Genomic DNA, 15,589 nt, shown 5'->3' with positions numbered 1-15,589 from the left:
TGAGGGTGACTATAGATTCCCATTTAGGTGATCACAGGGGAGGTTTGTGTATTTGGTCATATTCATTACTCCAGTTCTGATTGGCTGTTCAAAGCCAATTTTACTCAATTATTTGGAAAATTTAAACAAGATCTCCAAAGATGGGAGGCACTTCCAGTCTCGTGGTTGGGTCGGATAGCGCTTATTAAGATGAATATTCTCCCTCATTTGCTATACCCTATACAGATGCTCCCCCTGATTTTCAATAAACAAACACTCAGGAGACTCAACGGCTGGTTCAGCTCCTTTATCTGGCGCCATAAATGGCCCCCCATTAAATTAGCCAAACTGCAGTTGCCTCACAGATTGGAGGGATTAGACTTTCCAGACATTAAAAATTACCAATTAAGCACGCTTTTGACCTACATGAGTGATTGGGTTTGTGGGGACCCTCTTTCAATATGGCTATATATCAAAGCCTCCCAGGCAAGGTGCCCCCTTACCAGTTTGCTGATTTTGGACAAGGTTAGGGAATATTACCATAACCCAATAGTCATCAATACTGTTAAAGCATGGAGGGCAATTTGGAAGAGGGAAGGTAATATTGGCAAAACATCTTTGTTTACACCTTTAGTGGGTATGCCGGGTTTTCAACCGGGTATGATAGATTCAGAATTTAAACGTTGGGCAGCTAAGGGTATATCTTGGATGGGTGATTTATTTGAGGGAGACGTAATGATGTCCTTCGATCAGTTAGTACGGAAGTACAAGTTACCTAATAGAGACCTCTTTCGTTTTTTTCAAGTTAGGGATTTTATTCAAAAAAGGATCACACTTTTGACTGATCCCTACAAATCTGACATAGAAAGAGGGGTACTAAGGGCTAAGAGTACACTCTCTATTAATACTCTATATCACCAAGTGGGGGGGTGCCACCTCAGATGAGTCTGATAAAATTTAAACCAGGGGTACCTTCAGCATGTCCCAAGTGCAAGGTCTGCACGGGCACTCCTATCCAGTGTCTCTAGTCTTGTGACAGGCTTCAAACATATTGTGGCGGGCACAATGGAGAGGATTTTGGGTGTAGGGGTGGACAAGGACCCTATTTCTCTCCTTTTGGGCCTACCCATTGTATTTCCTGCAGACGCGCAGAAGAAAAAGCTTTTCAATATTCTTACGTTCTGTGCAAGGAAGAATATCTTGCTAGTTTGGATATCCGAAAACCCCCCCAGGCCTGTCGGGTTGGCGGAAGATTGTTATGGAGCATATTCCCCTGGATTTTCTCACAAATATGGTACACCACAAAACTGAGAATTTTTACAAGACCTGGCAACCCTTTTTGAAATACCTGGACCCAGATTTATCTGCCACACTAACAAGAGCTTTTATGTAGCTGTAACGATTGTGTTTCATAAGTCCAATATCCAGGGAGGAGGAACTGTGAACGTATGAGTGTTTTTTGGCTGGGCTGAGTTATTACTATTTATTTGTTTGTTGTTAGTTATTTATTTATTTAGTTAAATAGCTAGTTTAAGTTTTTTTTAATTTTATATTTCTCGATATATGTTTATACATTTGTACAGGAGGGTGGGTTGGGGAATTTTTTTTATTATTTGGGTTTATTTTTGTACTATTTTTGTACTGTTTTGAATTGTACTGTTTTGTATTTGTTGTCATATTTAAAAATCTATATATTTAAAAATATATTATAAGAAAAAGCATGGCATTCCAACTGGACCTCTATCAACGAACACATCGCGTTAGACCCCATCTCCCACCCCCCGAGAAAAAAAACAAGAAATGACATCACCACAGGAAATGACATCATCAACCTAAAGAAACCCAAATAGATAGCAGGAATGATCAGCAGTGCTTCGCCCGGAGGCACCACTGAACATTTTACCTCGTCCATATACCTCTGCAGACGCTTTGTGTTATCCTCACCACTTGCCTTCCTACTTATTTTTGTGTCACCCACAAACCTGACCAGGTCTATTCACTTTCCTCATTCAAGTCATTAATATATATTGTTAATAGCTGTGATCCCAACACTGATTTCTGTGGCACTCCACTGGTTATATGTTGCTATCCTGAAAATCCTTCCCTTATCTCAACTCTGATGTGACTCATGGAATAGTAGGATTAGAGTGATGAATGTAATCCTACTGCAATTCATATAATTTCATTTTACAGTTAAAAATCAAAGATTATTGACTGAAATATTTACCATTGATTCAGGTAATACCAGTAGTCATTCAGGCACTACTACTCTGGTTTATAACGCCATCTGAAACTTCCCTCTCTCCTACCTATGTGTAAATTGCAGCCTCAATAATTTTTCTCATTCTATCCGTAATTGGTACAGAAGATGGGGAAAATAATAACTGTTAAATACAATACGATGCCTTTGTGCAGTCAATTTTACAGGGAATTCTCTTTTCATTTTAATCTTTGTCACATCACATCAGTGACCAAATGCTAGAATTCCACACCAGATGATTATATATAATTTGCAAGTCAGAGGAATAAAAGAATAAAAACAATGCAGTTAAACTGAAAATGTACCTGTACAGTACAAAGCACAGGGAGTATATTATTAATTTAAATTTCTGGAAACGTAGTCTAATAAGAAAATTCAGATATTTATCACATTTAGATAACAAAGTGGTTTGATTCCTTGATATAATCATGATCATTGTTTCATTTCATATAACAAAAATCATTTTTTTAATATGTAGAAACATGTGAATAAACAGACTTAAGGAACACTTGTGTAAATAGGGATAATAATTAGGCAGTCAATTATCCTCAGAAAATACTTTTTATTTATCGTTTAGTATCTAATTATTAGCCAATTTAGTCTGTAAACTTCTTTCCTAAATGCCAATATCCATCATTTTGAAGAAAGCTTGGTTATACAGGGTAAAATACTGAATTTGTTTGTTTGTTCATCACAAACAAGGTAATTGCTAATTATAAGGGGAGACAGTAGCATAGTAGTCAACAAAAGAATAACACAGAGACCCAAAGTATTGCCCAAGGGACATGTCCCACCATGAATAGTGGTTAATTAAAATTCAATTAAGCAAATATGAAAACAAAATGTTAGGCTCAGTGATGGTAGCCATGAAGTCAACATCAATTGTCAGTGAAAATCTATCGAATTCACTAATGTTCTTTAGTGATGGAAATCTGCTAACTGTACCTAGTTTGGTTTACATGTGACTCCAGGACCACAGCAATGTTCTTAACTCTTAGCGGCCTCCTAAAAGTGGCCTAGCAAGCAACCCAGTGAAAGGGCTGTGGGATGGTCAACAAATGCTGGCCTTGGCAGCAATGCCCAGATCCCATTAAAGAATAAATAAGAGTAAATAAAAGTTCAAGGCCAGCATGAATAGAATAAAAATATGTAGCTTTAATATCATTGGAGAAATATGTTCATGTAGAGAAACTGTTAATCAATCATCAGTAAATCAAAACAAAACAATTCTATAAAAATCTAAAATTACAACAGTCTCTCACTGTTTTGGTGATTGGAGCACTTGATATATCTATAAATATTCTAGATTTGGATTTCAAAATAGAGGCAAATAGATGTGGGTCAGTTCTATAAATTAAAAAAAATCAGAAAATCAATTTGGAACAATAACCTAAATGCATCAGAGGGTGATGAAAATCTCCGAAACTGTGATGAATTAAGACCACCTGTTGCAGGCAGCTCGGCATGTGGATCTGCTCCCAGTAAGCAGTATAGCTTTGATCACTGCCTTTCCAAACTCCTGCTGGAGCCAAACCTATACAGTTGATAAAATGAATACGTTGACTAACACACAGGCTCCAAGGAAATAAAAGTTATTAGAAGGCAAAACCTCAAATCCGAAACTTTGAACACAAGCTAAAAGGACCAAACAAAATCCACCATGACTGAATCATGCATGGATATCATTGTTTCAATTGTAACATGGCCATAGAACAGTAGAAACAAATCAAAGTTATTAGTAGTTCAAAATGAAACTCAATCACTGTCTGTCAAAGTGAAATAAGTCTGTGTTGGAAAAGGGTTTCTAGGATGTTGATGAATACTTTGGGCACATGGTGGCACTATTCATCACAATGTCTGTTGCTTCATTATTCAATTCTATGATAGTTCAACATCCTATAAAATCCTACATACTTAAAAACGAAAACTTAAAAAGGTTACACCTTTTGAATTAGATCTTAGTCCCTGCTAAGTTGCCCCCAAAGAAAATTGGTGGCTCCCATAACTGCAGTCCGCTGAACAATACAAAGAGAGACTAAAGGAAAATACTGAGAAGGTCTACACATGGAATTTCAATGAAAACACATCAGCTATCTGTGTAAGATCTTTCAAACAAGATTTTGATGCCAACAGGTAACAACATAAATGAGTTGGAATCGGCCATTCTCAGGCCTGGCACCTCACTTTCACAAACTGCTAAAATTCCCAATCATCCCAGCAGTTTAACACCAATGAAGTTTATTTAAGCATTTGTGGAAGATTAGGAATGTGGAACAATAATTAATATGCAGTCCTAAAAATATTTATAGAAAATGTGGCAAAATATCTGTTTGGATGTTAACAAATGATGTTGTAACAGATTGGAAATTTTTGATCATCACAGTGATAAATTTTTACTTCATAAATTATCAAGGCACTTAAAGAAATTAGTATATAAATCAACAAATAAAGACTTAGAACTCACTTCCTTTCTAATAACACTCTAGTCATCATAGGAAGGAACTTATCAAGTTGTATATATCCTGTGGGTTCCTCTTCCTCCACCTTTAAATAGAAATTGCAAAACAAAATTACAATATAAAACAACTCAGGTACATTAATATTTTAATTCCATTAATCTTCCTCTAGACACCAAACAGATACAATTGCAATACAGTACTTTGCTGGCTACAAATGACCATGTTCAAGAAGAGTAGCAAAGATAGGCTATGTAATTACAGATCAGTTAGTCTGTGGTAGAGAAATTATTGGGTACAAATTCTGAAGGTTAGATTAATCAATACTTGCAAAGACAGAGATTGATCAGGGATAGTCAGCGCAAATTTGTTAGAGGGAGATGCTGTCTGACTAATTTGAGTTTTTTTGAAAAAGTAACTAAATATATTGATGAGGCTAACGCAGTTGATTTGGTTTATGTGGATTTCAGTAAGGCCTTTGACAAGACTTCACATAGAAGGCTAGTCCAAAATGTAAAGGCAAGTTGGCAAACTGGATCCAAACTGGCTTACAATTAGGAGGCAAAAGGTGATGGTGGAAGGTTATTTTTGTAATTGGAAGACTGTGACAAACAGCATACCACAGGGATTGGTGCTGAGTCACTTTTTTAAAAAAATTCATTCACAGTATGCAGGCATTGCTGGCTAGGTTAGCATTTATTGCCCATCTCTAATTCCTCAGAGGGCAGTTAAGAGTCAACCGTATTGCTGTGGGTCCAGAGTCACATGTAGACCAGACTAAGTAAGATTGGCAGTTTCCTTCCCTCAAGGACATTAGTGAATCAGATGGGTTTTTCCAACAATTGGCAACAATTTCATGATCATCGTGAGACTCTTAACTCCAAACTTATTTTTATTGAATTCAAATTCCTGCATCCTCCATGGTGGGATTTGAACCTGGCTCCTCAGGATATTACCTGAGACTCTGGAATTATAGTGTAGATTCCCTACAGATTCCCCACAGTGTGGAAACAGGCCCTTCGGCCCAACAAGTCCTTCTGAAGAGTAATCCACCCATTCCCCGACATTTAGCCATGACTAATCCACCTAACACTTTCACCTGACAAATTCACCTGACCTGTACATCTTTGGACTGGAGGAGGAAACCGGAGCACCCGGAGGAAACCCACGCAGACACGGGAAGAACGTGCAAAACCCACACAGGCAGTTGCCCTGGTGCTGTGAGGCAGCAGTGCTAACCACTGAGCCACCGTGCTGCCCCGTCTAGTGATATTACCACTAGTCTATTGCCTCCCCCAAATATATAGAAGGTATAATTAGTGAGTTTGCAGATGACACAATAATTGGTGGTGTTAATAGTGAGGAGGATGGTCTCGAGCTACAATCTCTGACATTGACCAGCTGATAAATTGGGCAGAGCAATAGCACATAAAATTTAATCCTGCTAAGTGTGAGGTGATGCATTTTGGGAGTCTAATAGGACAAGGCATACATAATGAATGGCAGATCTCGAGGGAGTACTGAGGAACAAAGGGACTTTGACGTACAAGTCATAGATCCCTGAAGGTATCTGCACAGGTAGACAGGGTGGTGAAGAGGGCAGAATGCTTGTCTTTGTTAGCCACAGCATACAATATAGCAGCGAGGAAGTCTTGCTACAACTTATAAACATTGGCTAGGCCACAGATGGAATACTGTATGCAGTTCTGGTTACCACACTACTGGAAGGAGTGTACTGGAGACACTGCAGAGAAAATTCACCAGGATGTTACCAAGGATGAAATGTCTCATTTATGAGGAGAGACTGAATAGGCTGGATTGATTGCTTTCCTTGGAGCAGAGGAGGTTTAGTGGGAATCTAATTGAGGTATACAAAATTATGATATACATAGACAGAGTAGGTCATGAGAATCTTTTCCCATGGTAGATATATCTAAGACCTGAGGCACACATTTAAGATGAGGAGCAAGTGGTTTACAGGAGATCTTAGAATTTTTTTTTGCCACCCAGAAGGTGGTAGAAATATGGACCATGGTGCCTGAGAGGCAGGCAGTCTCACAACATTTAAGAAGCATCTGGATGAGCATTTAAAATCTAGATTAGAGTGGTCCTGGAAAAGCACAGCAGGTCAGACAGCATCCGAAGAGCAGGAAAATCAATGTTTCGGACATTGAAGGGTTTTTGCCCGAAACGTTGATTTTCCTCCTCCTCAGATGCTGCCTGACCTGCTGTGCTTTTCCTGCACCACTCTGATCTAGACTCTGATTTCCAGCATCTGCAGTCCTCACTGTTGTCTGAGCATTTAAAATGTCAAGGCACAATAGGCTAAGGAACACGTGCAGGTAAATGGGATTAGTGTAGTTTGGTGCTTGTTGGCCAGCATACATAGTGGACTGAAGGGCCTATTTCTATGTTGTATGACACTATGGCTCCATGATAATATATAGTTTTTCTGGCAATATTGAAACCTAGGTTATAAATCAAAGTCAAAGTGTTGGGGGTGAACAACATTGCTTTCAAAATAGCTAAATGTCAAAATAATCCAGATTGTTAAAACATAACATAGGTAATTAAGTGCCATTTTAATTGATATTAAATTATCAGAAAACATCATGACAGTTGACTACCAAGAGGCTGAAATAAAAGCTTTTAACTTTCTGTAGTTTGCAGCATTTTCTTTTGCTAAATCAAATTATAATGCTTAATCTCGATAAAAATGATTTCATATTCACAATACAAACATATATATTTGATTTATTTCATGAATCAACAATTTCATATTTAAGTGAAATGTCCTGTTGAGTTTTCCTTCTTATGCTTGCTTTTGTACATTTTAGGGATAAATTTATTCTTTTTGGAGAATGTTTATTTCATAATCTTCCATTATTCATTAAACAAGGTATTTCAGTTTGTTGCACAATAGTGTGCATTTAAGATTATGTAATGTATACATTTCTTAGAATGCACAGAACTTCTGGATATAAAATAGTGAATGTTGCATAGTATATGAGAGTGTTGTAGCAACGGGCTCACTAGGCTGTTTTTTTATCTTAAGGGTGAGTATTGAGAATTGAGAAATTTCCTGACTATATACACCCATCTTGGAAAAAGTTGCTTCAAATATAAGATTTTCATTGTAGGGTGGTTAGTGCAGACTAGCCGAGTCAGCCAATTTTAGGAAGCGTTTGGAAGTAGCCACAAGACCTCATGGTTAACCAGACATGCTGTTTATAAGGCTCTGGAACAGTTAGGGTCATTTAGCTCCCACAGCTCACATCCCTCAGCCAAGAATGAATGGTGAGACCTAGCTGAGAGCTCCAACACCCATTAGAATGTTGAAATTGCTGAGTCCCAATGTTTCAAGTGCTTTTACTTTCTGCTTTTGATCATTAAAGGGAGTTATGTAACTGACATGTTTATTGGCCTTTACTGAAAGGACTGTTTCAAGTGAAATTATTTTTTAAAACTTTTTTAGCACGTTGTGTCAATTTGGTTCAATACATTGGGTGAATACAGCATCATGGCCTGGCATGATGATATGAGAGGCCATGTGCTGGTGGTTGCGTAGTTTTGCATATAGTGTATGAGGGGCTATGGTGAGGGTAGAGGGCATAACTTGGTATGGAGTGTGTGTGAGACCATGGAGGGGGGTATGGGGCTTAGATTGGCATTGGGTGCATGGGTCTTGATGAGGTCTGGACAAGGACATAGAAGGCACGGCTTTTGTGCCATTATCATTAGCTTCTAACATTATCTCTTTAATACCCAGAGGTTCAGGTCAGGTCCAAAAAGATAAAATCAAAGGATTGCGAACCCTCTAATCATTTATTGCATTACATTATGCCAAATGAACAGATACACATCGGGCAGTAACTGTAAATAATTGGCTTTGCGCTGGCTCTGTTTTCTCAAATTAACGCATGTCAATTTTATATCATTTGAGAATAGTACGAGTTAAACTTGGCATACCTCTGCCAACAGTTCATGAAGTTCTCCTTCACTTGGGCAACAGCCCAGAGATCTAATTATTGTGCCAATTTCCCTATGTACAGAAGATAAACAGATTAGCCATGCAATTTAATAAATGGATTTCATAAAATACAGATGATAGATAATCAAATTTATAGATGTCTTTAACACAGAAATGCTGCTTAAATAGCAATATTTTTAATAAGGGATCTCATCTACATCAAAAACCATGATAGTTACGCTCAAATATTTTGTAAATCATCTGAAGTTTTAGTCACAGCCAGAAACTAGCAATGTATGTTTAAACTGATTTCATAGGGCGTTGCTCACAGAAAAATGAAAAATGTGGTTCTTTCTGTAACCAACTCTGTCCTTTTGCTTTACTTTCTTGTTCATTCTGTTGCTCCAGTCTAACTATTTTTTATTACGTACAGGTCATAGTGCTATAATGCTCAATTCATTCATGCGAATTCGCTGTAATGCAATTGACGAATTGGGGACACTGTTTCTAAAGCATAAACTCTTAAAACATGTGTTAGCTGTAACACGATTACATCGCCGACACAGTAAGTGCTATTTCTATAGTGCAATATTTCTATAATACGGGTTGCACAATAGCGCAACCGTCGTGTTATAGAAGAACTACCTGTGGTAAGTCTCTACAAGTCCCACATTCTTTGTCATTACTATATCTATAACTTTGAATCTTTCTTCAAATAATTTTTATGACAGATCATATCACCAAAGTTATGTTACAATACAGCTAGGGACCTGTAACTTATTTCTTAAACTAACTTCTGAGATTCCAGGAACTTAGTAAGAGAATAAAGCCACAATATGCCATGGTTTTGAACAAACAAAAATAAACTTTGCCATATGAAGTTAGAACAATAATACAGTTGTACAACCCATGTTCCAATATTCAAAATTAACATAAGGTTAATATCAGTAACAACTGAAGAAGGGCCTGTGCCCGAAACGTCGAATCTCCTGTTCCCTGGATGCTGCCTGACCTGCTGTGCTGTTCCAGCAATAAAGTTTCAACTTTGATCTCCAGCATCTGCAGACCTCACTTTCTCCTCGAAAATATCAGTAACAGTCAACCTGCAGCTGAGCATCCCACAGAAAATGTCAAATCACAAATGCAGTCAAGACAGATCTCACAGATTTCTCAGCAACCCTCCATGCTTTAGTGAAACCATGGGACATCAAGTCTCATGAATTCTTTCCAAGTGATTCTAATTTTTCTCTTTCAAAGATTTAGTTTCAGAATTCTGTCAAAAGCAGACCTTTCACGGACAGTCTCAACAAATGCTCATGTTGTGGTACTTCACTCTCCCAGTTGGGAATACACTCTCCAGATTTCCGGAAACTGCACTATAGAACCTACTCATGGGCACACTTTCAGTTTGTTCACAGGCAGCCAGCTTCACCAAGTTCTTCGAGTCACAGTGTCACACAGCATGGAAATAGACCCTTTGGTCCAACCAATCCATGCCGAACATAATCCCAAACTAAACTAGTCCCACCTGCCTGCTCCTGGTCCATATCCCTCCAAACATTTTGTATCCATGTACTTATCCAAATTAGCGAGTTTTAAGAAGTTTTGTAGCTCAGGTTGAGGTTCTGGATGTAGATTTGCTCGCTGAGCTGGAAGGTTCATTTTCAGACGTTTCATCACCATACTAGATAATATCATCAGTGAGCCTCCGGATGAAGCACTAGTGGCATGGCCCATTTTCTATTTATGTGTTTAGGTTTCCTTGGATTGGTGACAGCATTTCCTGTGGTGACATCATTTCCTGTGGTGGCATCATTTTTTGATCTTTTTCTCAGAGGGTGGTAAATGAGTTCTAAGTCAATGTGTTTGTTGATAGAATTTTGGTTGGAATGCCATGCTTCTAGGAATTCTCGTGCTTGTCTCTGTTTGGCTTGTCCTAGGATGGATGTATTGTCCCAGTCGAAGTGATGTCCTTCCTCATTTGTATGTAAGGATACCAGTGAGAATGAGTCATGTCTTTTTGTGGCTAGTTGATGTTCATATATCCTGGTGGCTAGTTTTCTGCCCGTCTGTCCAACATAGTGTTTGTTACAGGTTTTGCAAGGTATTTTGTAAATGACATTAGTTTTGCTTGTTGTCTGTATCAGGCCTTTCAAGTTCATTAGCTGCTGTTTTAGTGTGTTGTTGAGTTTGTGGGCTACCATGATGCCAAGAGGTCTGAGTAGTCTGGCAGTCATTTCCGAGATGTCTTTGATGTAGTGGAAGTGGCTAGGGTTTCTGGACGCATTTTGTCTGCTTGTTGGGGTTTGTTGCTGAGAAGTCGGTGGACTGTGTTTATTGGGTACCCAATCTTGTTGAATATACTGTATGGTTGATTTTTCTCCGCTCTGCATAGTTCCTCTGAGCTGCAGTGTGCGGTGGCTCGTTGAAACCATGTTCTAATGCAGTTTCGTTTGTGGGTGTTGGGATGATTACTTCTGCAGTTCAGTATTTGGTCAATATGTGTTGTTTTCCTGTAGACGCTGGTTTGTTGTTCGCTCTACTGTGACATTTAGGAATGGTAGTTTGTTGTTGTTTTCCTCCTCTTTTGTGAATTTTATGCCAGTAAGGGTATTATTGATGGTTTTGAAGGTTTCCTCTAATTTGTTTCGTTTTGTGATGACAAAGGTAGTTTGGGTTGGATGGTTGGCAGAATTGTTTGTTTGAGTCTCTGCATTACTGCCTCTGCTAGGAACCCTGATATCTGAGATCCCATGGGTGTTCCGTTGGTTTGTCTGTAGGTTTTGTTGTTGAAGGTGAAGTGGGTGGTAAGGCATCGGTCCACAAGCTTGACGACATTGTCCTTGCTGATGAAGTTGGTGGTGTTTCCTGTATGAGTCTTTGGTTCTTCTAATAATGTAGTGAGTGTTTCCTTGGCCAGGTTGATGTTGATGAATGTGAACAGGGCTGTTATGTCAAAGGAGACCATTATTTCATCCTCTTCTATCTTAATGTCTTTGATGGTCTTCAAAGGTGTCATCCACGTAGCGGATGCAAAGTTTGGGTTGAATAGTTGACAGAACTGTTTGTTCAAGTCTCTGCATTACTGCCTCTGATAAGAACCCTGATATCGGAGATCCCATGGGTGTTCTATTGGTTTGTCTATAGAATTCCAGAAGACTATCAATTTGCCTACTGGCATAAAATTCACTGAAGAGGAGGAAATCAACAACAAACTGCCAGTTCTAGATGTTGCAGTAGAGCGAACAGCCAATGGGGAACTTCAAACCAGCGTCTACAGAAAAACAACACATACTGACTAAATAAATTTGCTGCCAGACATACTGACTAAATACTGAACTACAGAGGTAATCATCCCAACATCCACAAACAAAGCTGCATTAGAACATTATTTCAATGAGCCATCACACACTGCAGCAGAGAGGACCTATGCAGTGCAAAGGAAAATCACCTCTACAGTATATTCAAAAAGGACAGGTACCCAATGAACACAGTCCACCGATTTCTCAGCAACAAACCCCAACAAACAGACAAAATTTGTCCAGAAAATCTCGCCACTTCCCCTACATCAAAGACATCTCGAATATGACTGCCAGATTACTCAGAACTCTTGGCATCATGGTAGCCCACAAACCCAACAACACACTAAAACAGCAGCTAATAAACTTGAAAGACCCTATACAGACAACAAGCAAAACTAATGTCATTTACAAAATATCTTGCAAAAACTGTAACAAACACTATATTGGACAAACAGGCAGAAAACTAGCCACCAGGACACATGAACATCAACTAGCCCTAAAAAGACATACTATCATTAATATCCTTACATACAGATGAGGAAGAACACTACCTCGGCTGGGACAACACATCCATCCTCAGAGAAGCCAAAAGAGACATGCACAAGAATTCCTAGAAGTATGGCATTCCAACCAGAACTCTATCACCAAACACATTGACTTTGATCCCATTTACCACCCCCTGAGAAAAAGAACAGGAAATGATATCATCACAGGAAATGACATCACCAACCCAAGGAAACCTAAACACATACATAGAAAGTGGGCCATGCCAACAGTGCTTCACCTGGAGGCTCACTGATGTTACCTGGTATAGTGACGAAATGTCTCAAAACGAACTTTCCAGCTCAGTGAGCAAACCTACATCCAGAACTTATCCAAATGTCACTTAAACATTGCAACTGTACTCAAAACCACCACTTCCTCAGGAAGTTTATTCCGCACATGGACCACCCTCTGTGTAAAAGATTTGCCCCCCCATGTCTTTTTAAAACCTCTCCCCTCTCCCCTTAAAAATATGCTCCCTAGTCTGGAAATCCCCCATCCTAGGGAAAAGATACCTACCATTAACTCTATCAATACCTCTCATTATTTTATAAACTTCTATTAGGTCACCTCTCAACCTCATAGAGTCATAGAGTTACAGAGATGTACAGCATGGAAACAGACCCTTCGGTCCAACCCGTCCATGCCGACCAGATATCCCAACCTAATCTAGTCCCACCTGCCAGCACCCGGCACATATCCCTCCAAACCCTTCCTATTCATATACCCATCCAAATGTCTCTTAAATGTTGCAGTTGTACCAGCCTCCACCACATCCTCTGGCAGCTCATTCCATACACGTAGCACCCTCTGCGTGAAAAGGTTGCCCCTTAGGTCTCTTTTATATCTTTCCCCTCTCACCATAAACCTATGCCCTCTAGTTCTGGACTCCCCGAACCCAGGGAAAAGACTTTGTCTATTCATCCTATCCATGCCCCTCATAATTTTGTAAACCTCTATAAGGTCACCCCTCAGCCGCCAACGCTCCAGGGAAAACAGCCTCAGCCTGTTCAGCCTCTCTGTATAGCTCAAATTCTCCAACCCTGGCAACATCCTTTCAAGTTTCACAACATCTTTCCGACATGAAGGAGACCAGAATTGCATGCAATATTCCAACAGTGGCCCAACCAATGTCCTGTACAGCCGCAACATGACTTCCCAACACATGTACTCAATACTCTGACCAATAAAGGAAAGCATAACAACTGCCTTCTTCACTATCCTATCTACCTGCGACTCCACTTTCAAGGAGCTATGAACCTGCACTCCAAGGTCTCTTTGTTCAGCAACACTCCCTAGGACCTTACTATTAAGTGTATAAGTCCTGCTAAGATTTGCTTTCCCAAAATGCAGCACCTCGCATTTATCTGAATTAAACTCCATCTGCCACTTCTCAACTGTCCCAGCCTATCCAGCCTTTCTTTATAACTCAAACCTTCCAAACCCAGGAGCATCCTGGTAAATCTCTTCTGAACCTTCTCCAGCTTAATAATATCCTTCCTATAACTGGGCAACCAGAACTGGACACAGTATTCCAGAAGAGGCCTCACCAATGTCCTGTAAACCTAAATATGACTTACCAACACCTGTACCCAAGGACTGAGCAATGAAGGCAAGCGTGCCAAGCCTTTTTAACCACCCTGTCTACACGTGATGCATACTTCAAAGGATTACGTATCTGGACTCCTCGGTCCCTCTGTTCTACAATACTACCCAATGCCCTAATATTAATTGTATAAGCTCTACCCTTGTTTGTTGTATCAAAATGCAATACCTCGCATTTATCCAGCTTCTAGCTGTAAGCTTGCTCAGCTACATAGTACACCACTGCTTGTGGGCTTTTGCATCCCACTCTCTATACTGCAATGAATTTTAATGATTCACAGGGTTCTTCCAACTCCCCACAGCTGCTAGGACTTCACATGAATCTTACCTGCACCAAACTATCAAAAAGCTCTGGGACTTCCTCCTGAGCCTTAACTACACAGAACCAGTGGCCTTCAGTCACCTTCTCAGCATCATAATTACACAGCCTGCCTGCTGCATGGGTCGCTGCAGGGCATATGCTCACACACTCTCTTAACTCTAACTGGCTCTAGACCTTGAATGTTTGAGAGACCTATGAAAACCGTACAACAAGCCCCATCCCTGTTGCTAAGCAGAATTGAATAATAACTAGTTGTGAAACTAAAATGCAGCTAATATTGGACCACCAAGTCTCCGGAATGTTACAATTTTCACACATTGCTAGCTTATACAATATAAATATATAACAAAAAAGACACACTTCTCCTATGTTGCCCTTTCTGAAGATCTTCACTTCTCCCTGTTTCCATTTCTTACATATACCTCATATTTTTTCTTGGTGTTGGAGAGACATTCTGGAATGGAATCCAATGTGTGTAGGAGGAGTCAGGGAGGAGCTAAGGGAATGTGGGGATACAGACATCTTAAACAGGAAAAGTAGTCAATGCTTATGATGAAAGTCTATAATAGCTGGACGATTTCTAGATTTTTGTCCTGATGTGTCCAGAATACAATCCAGTTTGCATAAGCGTGCCAAGCCTTTTTAACCACCCTGTCTACACGTGAGGCATACTTCAAAGAATTATGTACCTGGACCCCTCGGTCCCTCTGTTCTACAATACTACCCAAGGCCCTAATATTAATTGTATAAGCTCTACCCTTGTTTGTTGTATCAAAATGCAATACCTCGCATTTATCCAGCTTCTAGCTGTAAGCTTGCTCAGCTACATAGTACACCACTGCTTGTGGGCTTTTGCATCCCACTCTCTACTGCAATGAATTTTAATGATTCACAGGGTTCTTCCAACTCCCCACAGCTGCTAGGACTTCACATGAATCTTACCGGCACCAAACTATCAAAAAGCTCTGGGACTTCCTCCTGAGCCTTACCTACACAGAACCAGTGGCCTTCAGTCACCTTCTCAGCATCATAATTACACAGCCTGCCTGCTGCATGGGTCGCTGCAGGGCATATGCTCACACACTCTCTTAACTCTAACTGGCTCTAGACCTTGAATGTTTGAGAGACCTATGAAAACCGTACAATAAGCCC

General features: G+C 39.7%; 1 protein-coding gene across 1 annotated transcript in view; it reads right to left on the bottom strand.

Annotated features, from left to right (window-relative positions):
* Positions 1-15,589, bottom strand: part of drc8 (dynein regulatory complex subunit 8) — an 86,636-nt gene that overhangs the window by 51,290 nt on the left and 19,757 nt on the right. Inside the window, exons 3-4 of the mRNA XM_043695422.2 lie at positions 8,665-8,737; positions 4,704-4,783 (exon numbers count right to left, since the gene is read on the bottom strand). Of these exons, the coding sequence (XP_043551357.1) occupies positions 4,704-4,783; positions 8,665-8,737 (153 nt within the window). The remainder of the gene's footprint in view (positions 1-4,703; positions 4,784-8,664; positions 8,738-15,589) is intronic.

Source organism: Chiloscyllium plagiosum, unplaced genomic scaffold (assembly GCF_037043375.1).
Source record: "Chiloscyllium plagiosum isolate Xiang-an unplaced genomic scaffold, Cpla_swu_hap1 HiC_scaffold_10, whole genome shotgun sequence".
Classification (NCBI taxonomy): Eukaryota; Metazoa; Chordata; class Chondrichthyes; order Orectolobiformes; family Hemiscylliidae; genus Chiloscyllium; species Chiloscyllium plagiosum.
This window is presented reverse-complemented; position numbering and strand designations above follow the sequence as displayed.